The sequence below is a fragment of the Larus michahellis genome (genome assembly GCF_964199755.1).
Source record: "Larus michahellis chromosome W unlocalized genomic scaffold, bLarMic1.1 SUPER_W_unloc_2, whole genome shotgun sequence".
NCBI classification, from domain to species: domain Eukaryota; kingdom Metazoa; phylum Chordata; class Aves; order Charadriiformes; family Laridae; genus Larus; species Larus michahellis.
Window position 1 is genome coordinate 518632 of NW_027435889.1, and position 22150 is coordinate 540781.

A 22150-nucleotide genomic window follows, 5' to 3' on the forward strand; every position below is an offset into this window, starting at 1 on the left:
CTTCTAGCCATGAGGCTGGTCAAAAGAAAGGTACCACTAGCTATCCAGCCAAAGGGATGGTCTCAAGGAGAATATCAGGGTTCGGATGGGCTGTGGAGGCCCAAGTCCAGGTGGTTTTCACATCACTGAGACTCTCAAACCACTGTCTGCATTGAGGAAACTTGATCTTATGGTGGAAGATGCATTTATGACTGATATGTATCCAAATCACTGGTATATTTCCTAGATTGTACGAGCTCCGTATCTGCACTTAGAAGAAGATCTGAAGAGCTTCAAACATGTTCTGGAAATGAAGAACCATCAGATTCACCAACAGGAGAAGATGATTATGGAGCTAGAAATGCAGGTGAGTTGTCATTTTTCCTCCAGAGGAGACGTCACAGAGATGATAAAGTAAAAGTTTGGTTACAGCAGATGAACTTAAAAAGGGTGAGACAACACATGGTGTTGGGGAAAGACACAAAGAGGTTCATAAATGGCTATGTATTGTGCTGTTCCACTGTCAGCCTGCGTAGCTGATTCTACTGTACCATGTGTCAGGTTTTCACTCAGAAATTGGGATCTTATCCCATCCCTTGATTTCTCCTACACATCCGTTGATCTATATTGCTTTTTCATGCAATACCGGCTCAGCCTGTTACGTTAGCCAGTGAGGCAAGTGCTGTAGGAAGAATGGAGGAAGGGGAACTTTGTGGAAGGCCAGGTCTTTATTTTGTACACCAGCCTGCACCATGTGCCCCAACAGGAGTCAGGTTCAGGGCTGGAAAGGACAAGTGGAGGAAGATTGAGATGTGTGTGTCTTGCTGCTGCTTGTGCAGGCATTTAGGGAGCTCCCAGCCGCGAGTATGAATTAGCGATATTCAGCAAGCAGTCCCTATGCTGGGAAAGGTCTCTCCAACCCTAAAGCGATGCTTTTCTGCAGCCTGTGCTGTTTTCTCATCCTTTGCTTGTCGGGGTCCCTAACGAAGAACTCCCCGGTTCACCATCAATTACATTTTTTTGTTGGAAAGGGGATTGATTTTGTAAGGCATATCCTACAGTGACAGTAAACGTGTGGCGTGGTGAGAGGATGAGGCACCACCTCAGGTGGGGAGCCAGAACAGCTGGTTCAGCACAGCATTCAGCAAGATTTGTTTCCATTTACGGGGAAATTTGAGAACTCTGATGGTGATTTTGCTGAACAGATGCTTGAGTAAGTGGAAGTAGAGAGAAGTGCCTCTACAACTGAGGCTTGTTAACTGTGCTCCTTCCAACACGCTGCTCCTGGAGCAAAGCCAGCATCTGAAAACATGCGCTGTAGTGTTATACTGAAAAAACAAAAAATCCCAAACAACAACCTACATAGTTCCTGGTCATTTTGCTGCTTTTGCTAATTAACCCCATGTGAGCACACAGGCCTGCTCCTGCCTTTTATCACAGTAAAACACTGGCCCTACTGTTGTCCAAAGGCACAACTGCTTTCTCTTTAAAGAGTTACCTTTATAGGTGCAAGAACATCTTCAGGGCATCTCCAAATGCTCTGAAAGATGGGGTGCCTCACAAGGGAGCAGGAGGGCATTTCAAATACAGGGTCAGGCTTGGCTCCTTGTCCTCCCTAAGGGAGGCTAGAAATGAAGGTGGCAGGAGAGGAGTGGTATAGGGTGAGGGTTGCAGTGGAGGGGGAAGGAGATGCACAGATCTCTTCCATGCTTCATGCTGGCATAGCTACTACTTATTAGAACTATTGAGGAAGCAGAGAGGCTAGCCGTGGTAGTGATGCCTCTCTCAGAGCATTTCAAAACAGGGCCAGAATCCTTGTGCTGCTCTAACAAAATATACTGGGAGAGGCCAGAATATCTAAGAATCGGGAGTATCCTTTACAGTTACCTGCATAGACTGGGAACCACTGCACAAAACTGATGTCTCCACCATGAAGTGTGAGTTATTGCAAACTCCTGTGCACAACATTTTGGTTCTTTATAAAAGGTTGGGAAATTTAATAACCGAGCTCACACAGAAATAAGGTTACCCTGTGATATCTTGTTTTCTTCCAAAAGTGTTGAATCCAGCAAAATTCAAACTGCTGGAAACCCAAGAACTAAGGTGATAAATTATGTCATATTCAAAACTTGGGGAAAAGAGGGCATCTGAGGCTGTGCTACATTTTACTGATGTTTTAATACACTGCTATTGACATGCTCAGTGGAGGGAAGTGTCTCCAAAGGGCAGCCCACCTCATGTGAATGCAGCAGCCATCTAAGGCTGCTTCTGGGCGTAATCCGCCCTGGTGGGTAACTCCTTCCTCCCCATACCCATGGAATCACAATCCTAGAGGTTGGATACCAGACATTTATGTCCAATGAGGTTAGTTGAGCTGGATGAGGCACATCATACCACCTGGCATTCCTCCTTCATCGATAGGCTGACCACTCCCACTACAGTGTCCTCTTCATGCTGGGCATCCCCATGCTTCCCAGGTGCCACCAGCTCCCTGTCCACAACAACAGCTGGTAACGCTGGCGCCTGAGGGATGAAAGTTGTCAGGGCATCATCAAGGAAGACGTTTTATTTGTGCTGACAAGACTAAGAACCTCCTTTTCCTCAGTTAGAAGTAAGGGTTGGTTCGGCTCTGCCTCCACTCCATGCTCTGCTGATGACCCCACTTGCTTCACCAGTATGATGTGGTGTGAGTCAGACCTCTAAGTCTTAGCTGCATCTCAAGATGACCACCACATCCATCTATCCCCAAATTTTAGAATTTGCTCTAGGGACAAATAAAGATAAAGAACAAATCCTCTTGGATCAGGTGTTGGGCTTTCTTCAGACTTAACGAACCTTCTTTTGTTGCAGGTTGAGAAAAATTTTAAACTGGAAGAAAAAATCACCATGCTGCAACAGCAGAATGAAGAACTCAGAGCCAGAATTGAGCAAAATACTGTCATAACAAGGTTTGTGCTGGTATTTGCAATCTGTCTGAGCCTGAAAGGAGACTGCAGATCTTGACTGCCCACGGCTGACACTTATTTCAGAAGGGGAAAATCTTACTTCCTCCTGAACGTCTATTGGTGTCCTGATCTGCTTGTTTTATTAAACAATCCTTTTTATATCGGGGTTTGCTTACTCTAACTTAAGGAATGCCACATATCTGTCTGTGTATTTCCATGATTTTGACATGCTGCTGAGAGCAAAGTTGCCGGTGGCTTCTGATCTCAGTGTCAGTGCCCTGAGACCCCTCAGTCAGTGGGTAACAAAGGTGGGAAATGGGGCAATTTCAGAAGAGGCATCATCACGGTGCCGCTGTCACTCAGGCAGGGTTATCCTTAGGTGGGTTTTTTCATCTGCACTGTCTATTTGCACCCTTGTCACAACCTGATAAGGGTGACACGGCTCCGTGTGTTAGGTAGTGTAGAAATAGAGAAGGGTAGGACAGTCCCTGTCCCAGAGAGTTCATAGTCTGCTGTAAGGGAAGAGACGGCAGCTGGAGCCAGGCAGAAAGGGTACCAGGGGGAGATGCTGGAGCTGAACTTGTCCCAACACACCAGCTGTCACTGTTGCCCCAAATGATGCCATTGGCCTAAAATGCAATTTAAGTTTTAGCTGACTTTTTAAAGCTTTGGTGTCTCATCTCTGGTTTCAATTTAGTTTTTATCTTTCCGGTGCCTCCTCTATTAACGGTTTAGCCTTTTAAAAAAATTGTCTCTTGCGTGTAGATATTTTTAAAAGGCAGCATTGCGTGTACTAACATTCAGGTTGGGCTGAGGATTATGTTTCATCACGCCTGATTGTAAATAGCTGTAACACACGTGTCACTGTCTGAGGAGGGTATCTACATACAGCCTTTCTGTGCCCGGGGAGGAAAAGCAGGAATTTTTAAGGTCTGGTTCACCAGACCAGTTTGGGACACCCGCTTTTGGACTGGACGAATTGTGGTCTGGAAGTGGCAGTCTCTCTCCAGGCCTGTGACGGCAGCCAGGGTGCCTGGTTCGGTGCTTGGTGTCTCCCTGCGCAGCAGCTCCCTGCCCTCGGCTGGGCGAATAGCACCCTCCACCCCCTGCCAGCAGCCGGCTGCAGCGCTTTGCTTCGTGCCTGTAACTGTGTAGGCACTGGTTTCGAAGAACATCTACCAGGAGAAATTCTGAATTTGACGTCGGCCTGAAAAGTCAACTTAGAGGACAGTCATTTTCAGCAGTAGCAGTTTGGGGACAGCATCAGACAGGGCTTTGAAGCTGGCGTTGTTAAAACATGTGTTTTCCTGGCAGCGGTAGCCACCCCAGCTGCTCGTTTCTGTTGTGCTGGCACTGCCTGGGAAGTGCAGGGTGAACGAGCTCAGGGAGCTGCCCTTGCCGGGGAACAGCGCAGATTAGAGCTATTTCTGTTGATTTGCAGTTTGGGAGCCCGCGCGGCCGTGGCAGCCCAGCAGCAGCAAGAGGAGGGAGGGGAGCAGGAGGGATGAGGACAAGAGCAAAGCCAGCCTTTGCAGCAGGGCCAGGATGGGGGTCCTGGAGGCATCAGGGGGCTGAGGGGCGCACTACAGAGCTATTTCCAATCATAAGCCAAGGGCAGGTTCAAAGGAAGGGAGAAGAGCCTTGCAGGTAGATCATGCACCAGCTTTGGGCACAGGAACTCCACAGACTCTCTGCTGGGACTTCCCCAAGTGCTTGAATAAATCATCTGATTTCCCAACATCTCAGATTCTCCCTCCAAATTAACCAGCATTTTCTTGGTTCTCTGGACTGGGGATGTTTGAGGAATGGTTGTTTCCAGCACCCTAGAGATGAAGATGACCAGGAGGGTGTCTGGTCTCTGTTGGCATAACCTAGGCACCTACTGACCTCTCAGCCTTTTGGGAGAGGCTTTAACATGAGTTGAGGGCACGACTCAAGTGCTTTCCCCTGCATCCCTACCATGTCAGTGTGCCCCTGCAGACCTCTGTGGGTTTATGGCTGTGATTTGTTACAGCTCCTCAAACTGCAGGGAGGCTGGCAGAGGAACGCGTCTGATCCTAAGTCTGCAGTGCTGGGGATAGGTTAGGTCTAAAATTGGAGCATATATCTCAAGATACAAACTCAATAGTGAGAACACATTTGCTTTTACATTGCCTCTCTTCCTTCTTCTGTCTGAATGATGAAGAGGGGCTGAACGGGCATCTCTGCCTTTTATAAGCAGCAACGCTGCATCTGCCCATCTCCCTGCCCCTGGCGCAGCAGAGGCAGATGCAGGTTGGCTGGGCTGAAGGCAGAATCTCTGCTAAAGGGTGCCGGCACTGCTGGGCTGTGCGAGCTGCCACTGTCTCCATGTGGCATGAAGGTGGCTCTGCCTGTGTCCGGTCACGTCACCTTAGGTGACACAGTGTAAATTACCAGCGCAATGTGCATGAGGCTAAAATAAGTGCGATAAGCTCCTTTCTCCATCCACGTGCCAAAGCAGGTCTCTCTGGAGGACATGTCCACATGCTGTAAGGTGTGTTCACAGGCATCTGGCTACTTTTCTGCTCAAACGTCTCCCTGCTTACCTGCTCCTGCCCAAGCGTAATGGGGCTGCAGAAGCTAGGTGTTCCTGCATGCATCCTCCAGGATGGTGGTGTTGCCAGCACATGCCCAAAACACTTGTCTGTCAGGTCCCGCAGCCTGCCTGCACTGCCCTGTCTTTTTTAAAACCAGTCACCTGGTTAGGTGAGACCTTACTGCAGCCTTTCAGTACTTAAAGGGGGCTTATAAGAAAGATGGGGACAAGCTTTTTAGCAAGGGCCTGTTGTGATAGGACAAGGGGTAATGGTTTTAAACTAAAAAAGGCTAGAGTCAGATTACATATAAGGAAGAAAGTTTTTACAATGAGGGTGGTGAAATACTGGCACAGGTTGCCCGGAGAGGTTGTAGATGCCCCATCCCTGGACACATTCAAGGTCAGGTTGGACAGGGCTGTGAGCAACCTGATCTAGTTGAAGATGTCCCTGCTCGTTGCAGGGGGGTTGGGCTAGATGACCTTTAAAGGTCCGTTTCAGCCCAAACTATTCTATGATTCTGTGATTCTAGGGACGGAATGAGACGTGACACGACGGGACGGGACGGGACGGGACGGGACGGGACGGGATGGGATGGGATGGGATGGGATGGGTTGGAGGGAGGTGCTGGGGGTCCTGCCTGGCCCTGCCTCTTGTGCAGAACTGGCTGCATTAATTCCACCACCTTACATGTTGTCCTGCTTACCTCTCCAGGCAACTGTCAGAGGAGAACGCTAATCTTCAAGAATACCTTGAGAAAGAAGTGGAGGAGAAGAAGAAGCTGAGCAGGACTAACGAAGAGCTTCTCTGGAAGCTGCAGGAGAGAGAAGCCGTGAGGCCCGTGAAACTCCCACCGCCATCGTCCACTTCTTTTTATCGCTGCTCATCAGGGCACTCCTCTCCAGCAAAAGTCAGAACCTTGCGGCGATGATTCGGCGCCTGACCCCCAAAGGTCCCCTGCCTTTTCTGCATTTCCAATCTGCTACATGTTACCATCCAGCGAAGTATTACCATCAACAGGCGCCCAGGGTTCGTGGCTGCAGGCATGCTCGGTAGCTGCATAGCTTTGCACTAGGCAGGGTACTCTTATCGTCCCCACATAGGAGCTCTTGGTTCTGACATGTTGATTAGGGTAGCAAAAAAGATAGCAAAAAGCTAGGACAGCAGAAGGTTAGGATAGCAAAATGTTTAGCTTGGTGTATTAACATTTTAACTATGGTTAGAGCCAAAAGTTGGAAACTACTATATTAATGGTTCATCAGAATGAACTTTTGCTGCAGTATTTCAGGTTAGTTACAAATACAGTTCAAGCTGTTAATATTTCTGTATATGTGTCTGTGTTTATATACATGTACGTCTTGTACCTTTATACCTATATATAGACACACACACATATATATGTAGTTGAAGATGTTCTGAATTGCTTTTTTTATATTATTGGATACTACTAAGTGCTGATATATTTTCATTACAGTCAGCAGTTTTCTAACTCGTGCCTAAGACTTGTATCTAAATGAAAAGCATTTCTGTTTAGCTTCCCAGGAATATTTATACCCAATCTAGAAGAAAGTTACACAGAAGGAGAAGCGCCTTCCAAATGACCACCAAGTGGTACTCTATGTAACATGAACACCAGCGACTTTGAAATTTTGAGACAGTACTGCCTTTGAAACCATCACCTTTGCATTGACCACCAGATAAGATACGCATACCATTCACTGCTTTTGAACTCTTAGCATCGATATTGTAAGTGGAGATAGGCTAGAGATGAGAAACCTGAGGGTTTTTAGCGAATTTGATAGAGGTTACTGGTTAACGTGTTTCAATTTTAGTGAATTTAAATCCTAGTTAGGTCTTACCTTGTTTTACCTTGTCCTGGTTTGGGTACAATTAAAATCTCTGGTTGTAGGTTCTGGTCCATTTTGATTTATTTAAAGTCCCGTAAGCAAGAAGGAGAATGTAAGTTATTCAACCTCGATCTTTGCTTGCCAAGAGGTTTCCAGTATTAGGATGAGATAGCGGGCACCTGATAGGGCTCCGGGTTCCTCCCATCTGTAACACCAAACAGTGGTGCAACACCAGTGGACTACATGGGCGCAAATGAGGTCAGAATTTCTTTCCTTCCCCATATATATATTATTTCACATTGCTAAAGCTTACGCAAAGTTCCAGAGCACTTTTAAGGTTCATGGAAAAAAGCGGCTAAACTACCTTTAACTTTCCCTGCTTGGGGTTCACCCAGGCTTGGCGTGACCCCCACCCGAGGGGGTGGCGAGGATGAGGAGTGGATGGGGTGGGACGGGCTGCAGGTCCCTCGTGGGCACTGCTAGCAAGAAAAAAAATATGCCTGAGCGTAATTTTTTTTGAAAAAAGGGAGATCTGTGGGATGCTTTTCTACCCAGCTTGGGGCAAAGAGCCTGCGTGCATTCCTGCTCTGAGCACCGGGGTCAAAGTAAGCGAGAGACGGTACGTGCAGAGAATCCCCGGGGTGCAGGAGCACAGCGGGGAGGGCGGCGCTCCTACCCGGCTCTGCTCGGATGGGAGCTGTGCTTCAGCTTTCCTGGGAAGTACTCAGGATTCACAGACCGCAGCTTAGATACAGCTTCAATCACCATCAAAGCGCCTGTGGCCTGTTCCACAGCACTAGAAAAAAAAAAAAACACATTGATTTTTTTCTCCTTTTTAGAGAAATTTATTTTTGTAGCAGCTTTTGCATGATACTGTGATAAACTGAGCATCTTGTTAGAATAGATCCTGCCACACCAACTACTACTGTTGAAGTGCATTACGAGATTTTAGTGTGTCCAGCGAGTACACGCTGAAAGTAGGACAGGCACCCAACACACACAGGCACACAAAGCCCCTCCTTGCCAAGTACAACCTTAATCACTTTCATACTTGCTAAATGCACAGATAGCTGCAATACCTACTGCATTGTCATGTTGCAGTCTGCCCAAACAATTCTGAAACAATGAGATCACAGGATCATAGAATGGTTTGGGTTGGAAGGGACCTTAAAGATCATCTAGTCCAACCCCCCTGCCATGGGCAGGGACATCTTTCAATAGATCATGTTTCTCAAAGCCCCATCCAGCCTGGCCTTGAACACTTCCAGGGATGGGGCATCCACAACTTCTCTGGGCAACCTGTTCCAGTGTCTCACTGCCCTCACAATAAAGAATTTCTTCCTTATGTCCAATTTAAGTCTACCATCTTTTAGTTTAAAGCCGTTACTCCTTGTCCTGTCACTACAGGCCCTGGTGAAAGGTCTCTCTCCATCTTTCTTACAAGGCCCCTTTAGGTACTGGAAGGCTGCTAGAAGGTCTCCCCGCAGCCTTCTCTTCTCCAGGCTGAACAACCCCAGCTCTCTCAGTCTGTCCTCATTGGAGAGGTGCTCCAGCCCTCGGATCATTTTTGTGACCCTCCTCTGTACTTATTCCAACAGGTCCATGTCTTTCCCGTGCTGGGGGCCCCAGATCTGGACACAGTACTCCAGGTGGGGTCTCACCACATCCGAGTAGAGGGGCAGAATCACCTCCCTCGACCTGCTGGCCACGCTTCTTTTGATGCAGCCCAGAACACAGTTGACCTTCTGGGCTGCGAGCGCACATTTCTGGCTCATGTCTGATTATTCATCCACCAGTGTCCCCAAGTCCTTCTTAGCAGACCTGCTCTCACTCCCTTCGTCCCCCAGCCTGTATCGATACCGGGGATTTACCCAACCCAGATGCAGGACTCTGCACTCGGCTTTGTTAAACCTCATGATGTTCACGTGGGCGCACTTCTCAGGCTTGTCCAGGTGCCTCTGGATGCACCACTTGGCTTGGTGTCATCTGCAAATTCGCTGAGGGTGCACTCGATCCCACTGCCTATGTCATTAGTAGAGATATTAAACAGTACTTGTCCCAGCACAGACCCCCGAGGGACACCACTTGTTACCAATCTCCATTTGGACATAGAGCACTTGACTGCAAGTCTCTGGATGCAGCCATCCAGCCAATTCCATATCCAACGCCCATCCATCAAACCCATATCTGTCCAGTTTAGCGACGAGGATGTTGTGTGGGACTGTATCAAAGACCTTGCAGAAGTCCACGTAGATGGTATCAGTTGCTCTTCCCTTATCCACCAACATAGTCACTCCATCACAGAGGACCACCAGATTAGTCAGGCGGACTTGTTGGTAGTTTCTAGGGGCCTCCTTTTTACCCTTCTGAAAAATGGGTGAGACGATACAACCAGAGTTGTTACCGTGATGCTAATATGAGCTTTTCCATGCTAAACACACTAGAGCATATTGATGGGCTCTCTGAGCCCGTCCTTTTTTAATTTATTCATTCTTTCCCTCTAATTTCTGGTGCTTTCCTTATCACTTTGTTAGTTTAAATTCATATGCAAGAGATGCTTCCAGCAGTGAATTGGGAGTGGGGCTTTTATGGTGGGAAAGCTGGGACCGATCCCAGCTCCACCATCGTTTGGTATCATTGCCAATCCCTCAATCCCTTTCCCATCTGATTTTTGCCTCCCAATCCTGCCTCTCACTGGGTTCTTCCTTGGCACAGCCTCTGGGGCCTACCCGATGGCTAGCAAAGCTGCAGGAAGTTTCGCCTGACCAGTGGGGACCCAGAAACCCATCGCTGCGGTGGGCGCGAAGAGTGGTTCCTTCTGGTGCAAGCCCAGAAACGTGGACTTTTTTCCCCCCAAAAAGGTCATTCCTTTTTTTCCTGCTCTTCCTCTCTCCTGTCCCTCCTTGCCTCTGCATGCCAGAGTAGGTGTGAAGGGGAATGAAGACTCCCCGAGCATGCGGCCAAGCCGGTGACTCCGGCTCTCGCCAGGGAGCTGTGACCCTGCACGGTGAGCTTGGCATTCCCAGCGGTGTGGGAGCCACTTCTCTAGTCCTTGCTCCCCAGCCATCCCTGCTCAAAGATGAGCAAGGGGAAGCTTTTGCTTCTGGGGGGCTGGACACTTCCCAAACACCGTGGCCACTGCGGTGGCTTTCCTGTTTTGCAGGGTAGGGCGGCCTTTGGCAGCAGAGGGAACATAGCCAGCGCCGAGCTGGGTTTTGAAAAGGAGAACGTTTGATTTGGTTAATCTTTATTCAACGCAGCGGCAATAAAACCAGCTTAGAGTTGCTCTGAAGGAGGCCCAGAGACTGGCACCGGGAGCAGGTGACAGCAGTGGGACAGCAGGAGACCCAGCGGCGAGCGGGGGGCACGGAGAGCTGGAAAAGCTGCAGGAAATCTCTGTTTTTCTGCAGGAAAGCGCTGTTTGGCCCCATTGGGACAACACCTCCCGCGGCTGCCGGCTCCGAGGGGTTATCTCGGCCAGCAGCAAAGTCTTGCGGTGGGGGCGGGCGGTGGGGAGGAAAGGAAAAACTATCAAGTGCAAAAATCAGGTATTTTACGTCTCTGCACTGATGGTGGTTGTGTCCCATGGACACGCTGAGGAGCCTCTGTACAGTTTCCCATGCAGCAGGAGTTCTGTGGTCCCGTTTACTATGTGGCTAATGATTACAGGAAGAGTTTGTATTATTTCGGTTATGATGTACAGATAAGTGTAATATATTCCTGATAATAAATACATGCGCCAGCGCACATGGGGGCCGACGCATAGGAACCAGCGTGTCCTGCCGTGTTTTCTGTATGTCTGTGCACACAGGAGCTGGAGTAAATGGAAAACAAAGCAAAACCCCATTAGAGAGTTACCCTGTGACAGTAGAGGCCAAAGCCAGACAGCCACTGAGCCTCCTGGCAGCAGGGCTGGGTGGCTGGGTTACCTGACTCTGGTTTACGTGCTATAAATTAGATCAAAAATCCCATGAATTCATTTTCTAAGGGTGCTTCCAACGCAACTGGGGCTCCTGGGAGACCTGGGATCGTGGTCTGCAATGCTTTTATTAAGGTGTCGTGCTTCAGCACGTGGTAAGGGGAACATTTTCTGCCGGTGGTTCAGGCACAGCAGCAAAGACGCACGCTCAGCAATGTGCCGGTCACCCACATTTCAACACCCCTTCCCCTGGCCCTGCCCTCCCACTGAGGACACCCAGTTCCTCAGGCTTTGCCACAAGGATTGAGAAGGGGCCAGGGCACGTCCCACCTCAGGAATGGGCCCGATAACGTCCTTGTGAAAGATTTCCTACCAGGCCCCTGGCTCGCTTAGCACAGACGAAGCCGTGAAGGACCACGACTGGGAGGAGAAGGAAAGCGGCAGCTCTAAACGAGCTGTAAACACGCCAACGGTCAGTCGCCGTGGAGACCAGCTTCAGTGCAGGTAAGGCCTCACTGGGGAAGGGGATCGCGGCGGATAAGGCCGGCAAAGGGCTCTTTTGAGGGCTCTTTCGAGGGCTCTTGTAGCCAGGAAAGGCGGCTAGCTCGTGCCGAAACCGGCAGCTCGGGGGCGGGCTGCTGACGCGGCAGGGGCGGAGTCAGCGTCACACGCGGCAGCTCTAAACGGGCGGTCCCAGAGCGCAGTGGCCGGCCGCTGCGCACCCAGCACGCGGGTAGCCTACGTGGGTCACCCAGGGCGGCACTGCAGTGCGAGTGAGCGAACGAACAAGGAGCAGCATTTTGTACGGTGGGTCACTGGAAGCCTTGAGTCTAAGGTAAGCAGAAGCTGGGCAACCACAAGCAGAGGAACATCGGCGTGCAAGGGCACCGGCTCAGGGCGCGAGGGAAGCGAACAGCAGAGATCCTCCATCTCCCGGCACGAGAAAAGAACATGGCTGTAAAACAGTCAAAAGCTTCTGCGAGGAAGAACGTGGGAACTCAGACTGAGCTCCTCTGCAAGCATGTGGCTGTGCAGGTCTCGGGCTGTAATGAATGCCTGAGTCTGGCACTGCTCCCACAGGGTTCCAGAGACACTGTGTGCATACGGTGCGATCAAGTAAATGATCTGCTCAGGAAGGTGGTTGAACTGAAGGAAGAGGTAGAAAGGTTAAGAAGTATTAGGAACTGTGAAAACGAAATAGATTGGTGGAGCCATACCCTGAGGCAAAGGCAGCAGGAAGAGGCTCTATCAGAAGTGGATGACCCACTTCCCTCCTGTCACCAGGCAGAAGGAGAGGACTCAAGGGATAAGGGGGAGTGGAGTCAGATCCCTCCTCGGAGAGGTAAGCGAAACCTCTCACGGCCCCCCTCACCATCCCAACTGCCCTTACGTAATAGGTATGAGGCTCTGGAAATTGAGGACCAGGCGACTGAGGATGGAGAAGCTGATCCATCCAGTGAAATGCTCAGTGCTCGTCACTCACCCCCACGCCTCAGGACGTCCTCAACAAAGAAAGAAAGAAGGGTTATTGTAGTAGGTGACTCCCTTCTGAGAGGAACAGAGGGTCCTATCTGTAGACTGGACCCATCCCACAGGGAAGTCAGCTGCCTCCCTGGGGCCAGAATTAAGGACATACGGAGGAAACTCCCTTCCCTGGTCCAGTCATCAGACTACTATCCGCTACTGATATTTCAGGTAGGCAGTGACGAAGTAGGTACCAGAAGTCTGAGGGCAATGAAGAATGACTTTAGGGCCCTGGGACAGCTGGTTAAGGGATCGGGAGCACAAATAGTGTTCTCCTCTATCCCACCATTTGCAGGGGTAGACGAGGGGATAAATAGGAGGAGCCAGCAAATTAACTCCTGGCTCCGCGACTGGTGCGTCTGGCAGGACTTTGTCTTTTTTGAACATGGGCTGATCTACAGGAAACCAGGCATGCTGGCATCAGGCGGGGGAAGCCTAACCCAAAGGGGAAGAAAGAGACTGGGACAAGAATTAGCAGGGCTTATCCATAAGGCTTTAAACTAGGATTGATGGGGGATGGTGATGAAACCAGGATCACAAAAGTGGTGCCTGGGAGCAACATAGCAGTGCTCATGGGTAAAAGTGATAGCAAGGTCTTGCAGCCTGTCTCAGCGATGGTGGGGGATAGTGAATTGTGTGGCAGCATAGACACAAGGAGTAGTGATAATTTGGTAACTACAGTAGTGTCCGAGAATGATCATGTGCAAATCAGGGCCTGTCCCCCCAAGAAAGTGGCAGGACAATTAACCCAACTGAAGTGCATCTACACTAATGCACGCAGCATGGGGAATAAGCAGGACGAGCTGGAGGCCATCGTGCAGCAGGGAAACTATGATGTGGTTGCCATCACGGAAACGTGGTGGGAAGACACACACAAGTGGAGTGCTGTAATTGATGGCTACCAGCTTTTCAGAAGAGATAGGCAAGGGAAGAGAGGTGGTGGGGTGGCCCTCTATGTTAGGGGCGGTTTTGAATGTCTAGAACTCAACAGTGTGAATGACAGTGTTGAGTGTGTATGGATAAAAATCAAGGGGAAGGCCAACAAGGCAGATATCATGATGGGAGCTTGTTATAGACCCCCTAATCAGGATGTAGAAACCGATGAAGTATTCTATAAGCGGCTGGCAGAGGTCTCGCGATCATCTGCCCTTGTTCTTGTGGGGGATTTCAACTTCCCGGATGTCCGCTGGGAATACTACACAGCAGAGAGGGAACAGTCCCGGAGGTTCCTGGCGTGTGTGGAAGACAACTTCCTAACACAGCTGGTGAAGGAACCTACTAGGGGAAGTGCCCTACTGGACCTACTGTTTGTTAACAGAGAAGGTCTTGTGGGGGATGTAAAGGTTGGAGGTCGTCTTGGGCAGAGTGACCATGAAATGATAGAGTTTTCAATTCTTGGTGAAGGGAGGCGGGGAGCCAGCAAAACTGCCACCTTGGATTTCCGAAGGGCAGACTTTAGCCTGTTTAGGAGCATGGTTGAGAGTGTCCCTTGGGAGGCAGTTTTGAAGAGCAAAGGTGCCCAGGAAAGCTGGTCATACTTCAAGCAGGTGCCCTTAGAAGCACAGGAGAAGGCCATCCCCATGTCCCGAAAGACGAGCCGACGGGGAAGAAGGCCAGCCTGGCTAAATAGAGAGCTTTGGCTGGACCTCAGAAAAAAAAGGAAAGCTTACATTCTCTGGAAAAGCGGCTTAGCAACTTATGAGGATTATCAAGATATAACAAAGCTATGCAGGGGGAAGATTAGAAGGGCCAAAGCTCAATCAGAACTCAGCTTGGCCACTGCAGTTAAAGACAACAAGAAGAGATTTTTCCAGTATATCAACAGAAAAAGGAAAACTAGGGAAAATATAGGTCCACTGATGAATGAGATGGGTGCCCTAGTGGTGGAAGACACAGAGAAGGCAGAGTTACTGAATGCCTTCTTTTCTTCGGTCTTCACTGATAAAGCCGTTCCTCACGCATCCCATACCCTGGAGGCAAGGGGGAAGGTCTGGAGAGAGGAAGACTTTCCCTTAGTTGAGGAGGACCGGGTCAGAGACTACTTGGCCAAGCTGGACATTCATAAATCCATGGGCCCTGACGGGATGCACCCGCGAGTGCTGAGAGAGCTGGCAGATGTTATCGCTAGACCACTCTCCATTGTCTTTGCAAGGTCATGGGGAACAGGAGAGGTGCCTGAGGACTGGAGGAAGGCTGACATCACTCCAATCTTCAAAAAAGGCAAGAAGGAGGACCCAGGGAACTACAGGCCGGTTAGTCTCACCTCTGTCCCTGGGAAGGTAATGGAGCGACTCGTTCTGGATGTCGTCTCCAAACACGTGGAGGAACAGGAAGTTATTGGAAGTGGTCAGCATGGATTTACCAAGGGCAAATCACGCCTGACCAATCTGATAGCTTTCTATGATGTTATAACTGGTTGGCTGGATGAGGGGAGAGCCGTAGATGTCATCTACCTTGACCTTAGCAAGGCTTTTGACACTGTCTCCCATAACATCCTCATTAGGAAGCTGAGGAAGTATGGGCTAGACGAGGTGACAGTGAGGTGGATGGAGAGCTGGCTGAGTGACAGAACTCAGAGGGTTGTGATCAGCGGCACAGAGTCCAGTTGGAGGCCTGTAACCAGTGGTGTCCCTCAGGGGTCAATACTTGGACCAATTTTGTTCAGTATATTCATTAATGACCTAGATGAGGGGACAGAGTGTATCCTCAGCAAGTTTGCTGATGATACCAAGCTGGGAGGGGTGGCCGACACTCCAGAGGGCCATGCTGCCATCCAGCGTGTCCTGGACAGGCTGGAGAGCTGGGCAGAGAAGAACCAAATGAGGTTCAACAAAAGCAAGTGTAGGGTCCTGCACCTGGGAAGGAAGAATGCCAAACACCAGTATAGGTTAGGGGCGGACATGCTGGGAAGCAGCTCTGAGGAGAAGGACCTGGGGGTCCTGGTAGACAGCAAATTATCCATGAGCCAGCAGTGTGCCCTTGTCGCCAAGAAGGCCAATGGCATCCTGGGCTGCATAGGGAAGACTGTGGCCAGTAGGTCGAGGGAGGTCATTCTCCCCCTCTGCTCTGCACTGGTGAGGCCACAACTGGAGTATTGTGTCCAGTTTTGGGCTCCCCAGTTCAAGAGGGACAGGGAACTACTGGAGCAAGTCCAGCGTAGGGCAACCAAGATGATTATGGGACTGGAGCACCTCCCTTATGAGGAAAGGCTGAAAGAGCTGGGACTCTTTAGCCTGGAGAAGAGAAGGTTGAGGGGGGACCTGATTAATGTTTACAAGTATCTAAAGGGTGGGTTTAAGGAGGACGGAGCCAGGCTCTTTTCAATGGTTCCCAGCGACAGGACAAGGGGCAATGGGCACAAGCTAGAACATAGGAAGTTCCGTTCAAATACACGGAAAAACTTCTTTACAGTGAGGGTGACAGAGCACTGGAACAGGCTGCCCAGGGAGGGTGTGGAGTCCCCTTCTCTGGAGATTTTCAAGACCCGCCTGGATGCAGCCCTGAGGGATGTGCTTTAGGCAATCCTGCTCTAGCAGGGGAGTTGGACTAGATGATCTCTAGAGGTCCCTTCCAACTCTGAAGATTCCGTGATTCCGTGATTCACCCCCAGCCCGACCACCGCCACCCTGGGGGCCCTGGGCAGCCCCCTCGGGGCGCTGTGGGGCAGGGACGGCATGGGGCTGGTAGTAAGCGGTGCAGGGCTCCGCTCCCAGCAGGGAGAGCCGCCGGGGGAAGCCACACAAGCCGAGCCAGACCTTTTCCAGCAAGCCGGCGCCAATGGAGCTGCTCTCTGCCATTGTGACGCTCCCGCAATCGGCCCTGGCTGCTGTCTTCAAGGGCGCAAGTGCCCCAAAGGGCAGAGGGAACGGCCGGGACCTCTCCCAACAGGGACAGCTTCAGGGCAGACATGGGCATTTTTGGCTCGAGGAGCTCAGGTACCCCGGGTTTTCCCCCCTGCAGACGCACACAGCTCTCAGGGGAGACAAAGAGCAGCACAGAGAGCCACTGATTGGCTTCTGCATAACGAGGAGACCAGCCCTTCGATGGCATGAGCCACCGCTGGGAGGACATGGGACCGGCAACGTCTCCATCGGGAGGCGCAGCACGGATCGACGGGTCTCTCTGGGTGGCAGAAGGAACCGCCCGTAACAACCAGCAAATCCACTGGCCGCGCCGAGCAACGGCGGCACCGAACGCCTTGGACTCGCCACCTGCGCTGAGTTCCCGGGACGTCGGCGTTATCCCAGCAAACCCGCGGGTGCTCTGTAAGGCCGGTGCGTTCCTCTGTAAGCTCTTCCTCTGTTCCCTGCCACAGGAATTCCAGCCACCGCGCTGCGCTGCCCAAGGGCTGTTCGCCCCCTAACCCACCCAGTGGCCCACGGCCCACGGCTGAAAGTAAAACAGCGCTCGATTGGAGTCTGTGGCCCCTGGGTTTGGGGGGGTGGTTTGTGTTTGTAGGAGACGTGGGGTGGGAGTCAAAGGCCGGTGGGAAAAATCTGGACGGGGCTTTGGAAGTCGGCTGGGAGGTTTGCCCGAGTTTCAGCGACACTGAGGTGTCGCTGGTCGTGTCCCGGTGACGGGACAGGCTCCTGTCCCGGCTCGGAAGAAACCCTGTCTGGGGTCATCTGCCCGAGAAGAGGGAGACGAGGGTGCGCTGAGAAGTCAGACACGAGAACCGTCAATGGCTCAGGGCCCTCGTTGACATTAGATGGCATTTCCGAGGGTTAGGGATAAGGTCGTGTCTTCACGAGGCACTAACTCTAAATAAGGGATCTCTTGTGGCTCGGTCGTGAAAAGATTGAAGGCGCCTGACTGGAATATTTGCTTTGGAAATGCCCAAAGAGCAGGCAGCCACCTGGCAGATGTTCATTTTGACGGCTTCTGCTTTCTGCGTTATCTGTTGGACAGACAAGTCACCCGGTGCGGAATCATGCACCGCATTTAAACACGCTGTGGTGTTTTTTGCGTTCCGGGCCTTTTTTGAAAAGAATCGACGAATCGTAGGCGCTGACACCATTGAGGAATATGGGATTAGGAGCAGCCGATGAGAGAAACGCAAACCAGCGGGCGGCACTGGATGCCCCTTGACATTCACAGTGGTGTTCGGGGAGGTTCCCTCTGCCGGCTCAGTGGTGGCGACGACGACGCGCTCGGGTGGTTGTGATCGTGAGCCGCGCATTGAAAAAGGTAAATGTCAGCAGTTGGCCGGTTTGACCAAGGGCTGGACAAGAGCCTCCTCAGGGTCGCTCTGAAGGGTGGCTGATCCTACCCGTGCTGTCCCCCCGCCGCCTCCTCAGGGGGAGCGCAAGGCCTGTGGCTTTGACAGTTCGTGTCCTAGACAAAAAAATCTGGAGGTGACTCCCGTTGAGCGCGAAGGAGAAGTGTCCCGTCAAGGAAAGGTCTTGCCAATCCCCAAACGAGTGGACCACCGTTGAGGGCAGCACCCAGAGGGAACCTCCCGTGGGGCCAAGAGCACGTCTGTACCTTTCTCTCTTTTTCCTACAGTCCCTTCTGGGAGGCAGGGGGAGTTTTACCACATTTATTTTCCAAATAAATTTTTATCAGGGTTGTTCTCCTCAGGCTCTGACCCGCAGTGAGGCGTCCCGCCGTTTTACAGAGGGAAAGGGGAGGGAAAATGCATGTACCGCTTCTTCTTTGGTGGGAACACTTGGTTCAGTGCTCATCGTGCACACTCGGATGGCGCTGGAGCCTGAGCCACGACCCCAGCTCTGCCCTCGGCTGGTTGGAGATGGATCTTCCCCAGGGATGGAGGCGGGAGCGAGTCTGTCTGGGGTCAACGCCTGGCACATCAACCCCACGGGAGTGTGAAGCTCTGGTGGACTCTGGTGCAATGTTTGCCTTTTTCCAGTCACCGGGGACTTCACCTGACTGCCATGGCTTTTCAAATATCATGGAGAGTGGCTTGGCAACTCCACCAGCCAGTTCCCTCAGGACTCTGGGATGCATCTTGTCAGCCCCCAAAGACTTCTGCATGCTTAGGTTCCTCAGGTGGTCACAAACCTCATCTTTTGCCACAGTGGGGGGGACTTTTTTCCTCCAGTCCCTACCTTGAGGTCCACCCACTCGAGAGGTGTGGGAAGAGAGGTTGCCAGGGAAGACTGAGGCAAAACTGTTGTTGAGTACCTCAGCCTTCTCCTCGTCCATTCTTACCAGTTTGCCAGTCTTGCTCATCAGGAGGGGTATGCTTTCTTTGACCTTCCTTTTCTGGCTGACATATCTATAGAAGCCCTTCTTATTATCCTTTGCCTCCCTTGCCAAGTTCATCTTGAGCTGCGCCTTGGCCTTCCTGACCCCATCCCTACACACCTGGGCAACATCCCCATGCTCTTCCCAGGATACCTGTCCCTGCTTCCACTGCCTGTGCATTTCCTTCTTGCCCTTTAGTTTGACCAGCAGGTCTCTACTCAGCCATGCACATTGATTAAGGCTTTATCCATGGGGATTATCTCCACCCCAGCCACTCCCAATGCATTGAATCTCCCCTTCCATATCATTCCTAGTCGCTTCTCTGTCTCATTCCCTGTCCATTGCAGACCAACCATCTGCAATATAAATGTGGGCACCAGATGAACTCCTCCTGGGGCCTTTGACAAGCACTTAGACCTCAAAGAGCAGAGAGGTGCCTCTAGGAGGTCCTCCTCTCCCCGAGATATGCTTCCTCCACTGGTGTCTTTAGGATGCATGAGTGGTAAATGGAGAAACATGGTCAGCCCCTGAGAGCTTGTTAACGTTTCAGTTAGTGGTGAGGCAGTGATTGGTAGTGGGTAGGGATGCCAGAGAGGGCAGAGGAAACTCAGTGACAAACAATTCTTATGAGGAGTGGCTGAGGGAACTGGGATTGTTGAGTCTGGAGAAAAGGAGGCTGAGGGAGACCTTATCACTCTCTACAGGCACCTGAAAGGAGATTGTAGAGAGGTGGGGGTGGGTCTCTTCTCCCAAGTAACAGGCAATAAGAGAAGGGGAAGCGGCCTCAAGTTGCGCCAGGGAACGTTTAGACTGGATATTAGGAAAAACATTGTACTCTGAAAGGGTTATTAAGCATTGGACGAGGCTGCCCAGGGAAGTGCAGCCATCCCTGGAGGTATTTAAAAGACGGGTAGACATAGTGCTTAGAGATATGCTTTAGTGATGGTTTTTGTCAGAGTTAGGTTGGTGGTTGGACTCGATGATCTGAAAGGTCTCTTCCAACTTAGGCAATGCTATGATTCTATGCACCCCAGAATGCAGGTTGCCCTCTTGGCTGCCAGGGCACACTCCTGACTCGTATTAGCCCAGCTGCCAACCAGCGTCCCCACATCCCTTTCTGCAGGGCTGCTTTCTAGCCACTCCTCTTCCAGCCTATACTTGTGGCCACCATTATTTCATCCCAGGTGTAGATTGCAGCATTTGTTCTTGTTAAACATGCTGAGAGTTGCCTTCTCTGGGTCACGGACACAGGTGCTAAACTGAACAGGGCCCAGGAGCCAGCATCCCTGTGCTGCCCCACAATGCCCCAGCATGTCCCAGTACGTACCCTCCGTAAGTCCATGCTGACTGCATTTGAAGACAAATTTCTCTTTTTGGTGCCCAGAAATATCACCCAAGAGGACTCTAACTGGTGGCACACTGCTCACCAATGTGAGCTTGTACAGCCAGTGAGTTGTTCCCTGAGTTGCATTTTTGGCCTCGTTCAGAGCTGGGTGCAACACTTGCTTGTCCTCTCTCACAAGAGACCTCTGCTAACCCAATGACTTTTCAAAAGGGATATTCCAAAGAAATGTCAATCTTGTTCTGTAACTTCACTACCACTATTTTGCCTGTTATATGATGGATTTCATTTCTCTAATCTTTCTTATGTTTTCACCTGTCCTGATACAATGACCATGTCTAAAGTCATCTTTCCAGGTGCAGACTGTCTAGACAAGGGCCTTTTCTATTATACTCCCGTTTTCTCCTTCCCTTACTCTTTCTTCATTCAGGTTCCTGTCACCCATCCAGCTGCTGCTTTGAGCTTCACATGGTTAAAAGTTTCCCTGTCTTTCAGTAGTCTAATTGTCTCCTGTAGCCAACTCTTTAACTACGTTTATATCTACCTTTCTGTACCTATCCATCCAAAGCATTTCTCATAAGATTACCCCTTGCAGAAAAGCAACCTCATTAGAGGCAGCATGTACTTAGCATATGGCCGCAGAGGGTGTTTTATTGTTTACCAAACATGATCCGACATGATCAGGCTTTACTTTTCTTTGCTTGCAAAGAGGAGAAACCCTTCTGTGCCCGGGCGCAGCCAGGTCTCTAAGGAGCTCAGGTGGGAGCTGGTGCAATGGAGCTGTAACATCCAGCTGCAGAGACCAGTGGAGAAGTCTGATGGAAGGACACTGATGTAAATCCCAACTGGGCAATGACAGACATGGTGGGGTTGGGGTGGGGGCGGTGAGGAGCAGCATTGTCCATACAGTGTCAGACCTCAAGGGACTGCTTTTCCTAGCCATCCAGACCTCCTGAGGAGACCCTCTGGACCAATATCAGTTGCAGAAGACTTCTATCACCTCTTCTCTAGACTGAAAAGTAAAGTAAAACAAAGCCTTTAAAAAAAAAAACAAAAAAAACCAAAAAAAACTAGGTTTTCTTTGAAATCTTCCTTCTTAACTACAGTATGAAAGAGCTCCAATTAGCTGTAGAAGCCTTGAAGACTTGAAGGAAATTAAAAGAAGAGAAACAGCTTGTTAGGGCTTTCTGTACTTTAATGAGCCCCATGGCGTATTTAGCTCTGAGTCCACGAACCTCAGATACTGAGAGAAGATTGAAAAAACTGTTCCAGAAGTCAGAAGCAAAACTCAAAGTACCTTGAAGCATTAATGGGCCCCACTGAGGGCCACTGCTGACAAAGTCTCCCCATGGACTCGTTAGAGGAGATAGCTGGAGGCTGGGATTGCAGGAAGGCAAAGGCACTGTGCAGGTGGCTGTAATGTGGAGAAAACTGTTGCTTTGTTTGATGAAGCAGAAAGGCCAAACCTGACCCTCAGGCCCTGGGAAGGCAGATCCTGCCCCTCAGGTGTGGCTCAGGGCTCTTCCTGGGGGTAGTGGGGTGTGAGGGTGAGCAAGGCCAAGTGTAGGGGGGCTGTGCAACACCTCCTGGCTTCCTCATGCAAGAGTGAAGCAGAAACCAAGCCCAGAGCTTCAAAATAAAGTTTTTTCTAGTAGGCCTTGGTGGCAGAGGCAAGTGCCATAGCCAAGGGGACAAAGACCTTGGTGTTGTTGGGCTTCTTAACATTGCCAGAGCCCTAGGCCACCTCTACTGCAGGCTGTCCATCACTGCCCCATGCCTGCACCTCTTTCTTTGCAGGCTGCAGACACCCATTGTGCTTTCCCACATCGCTC

At 50.7% G+C, this 22150-nt stretch overlaps 1 protein-coding gene across 1 annotated transcript in view; it reads left to right on the forward strand.

The window, feature by feature from the left end:
* LOC141736720 (microtubule-associated tumor suppressor candidate 2-like) overlaps positions 1-6677 on the forward strand; it is a 30437-nt gene extending 23760 nt beyond the window's left edge. The window contains exons 7-9 of the mRNA XM_074571279.1: positions 227-346; positions 2830-2927; positions 6194-6677. Of these exons, the coding sequence (XP_074427380.1) occupies positions 227-346; positions 2830-2927; positions 6194-6410 (435 nt within the window). The 3' untranslated portion in view covers positions 6411-6677. The remainder of the gene's footprint in view (positions 1-226; positions 347-2829; positions 2928-6193) is intronic.
* The last annotated feature ends 15473 nt before the right edge of the window (positions 6678-22150 follow it).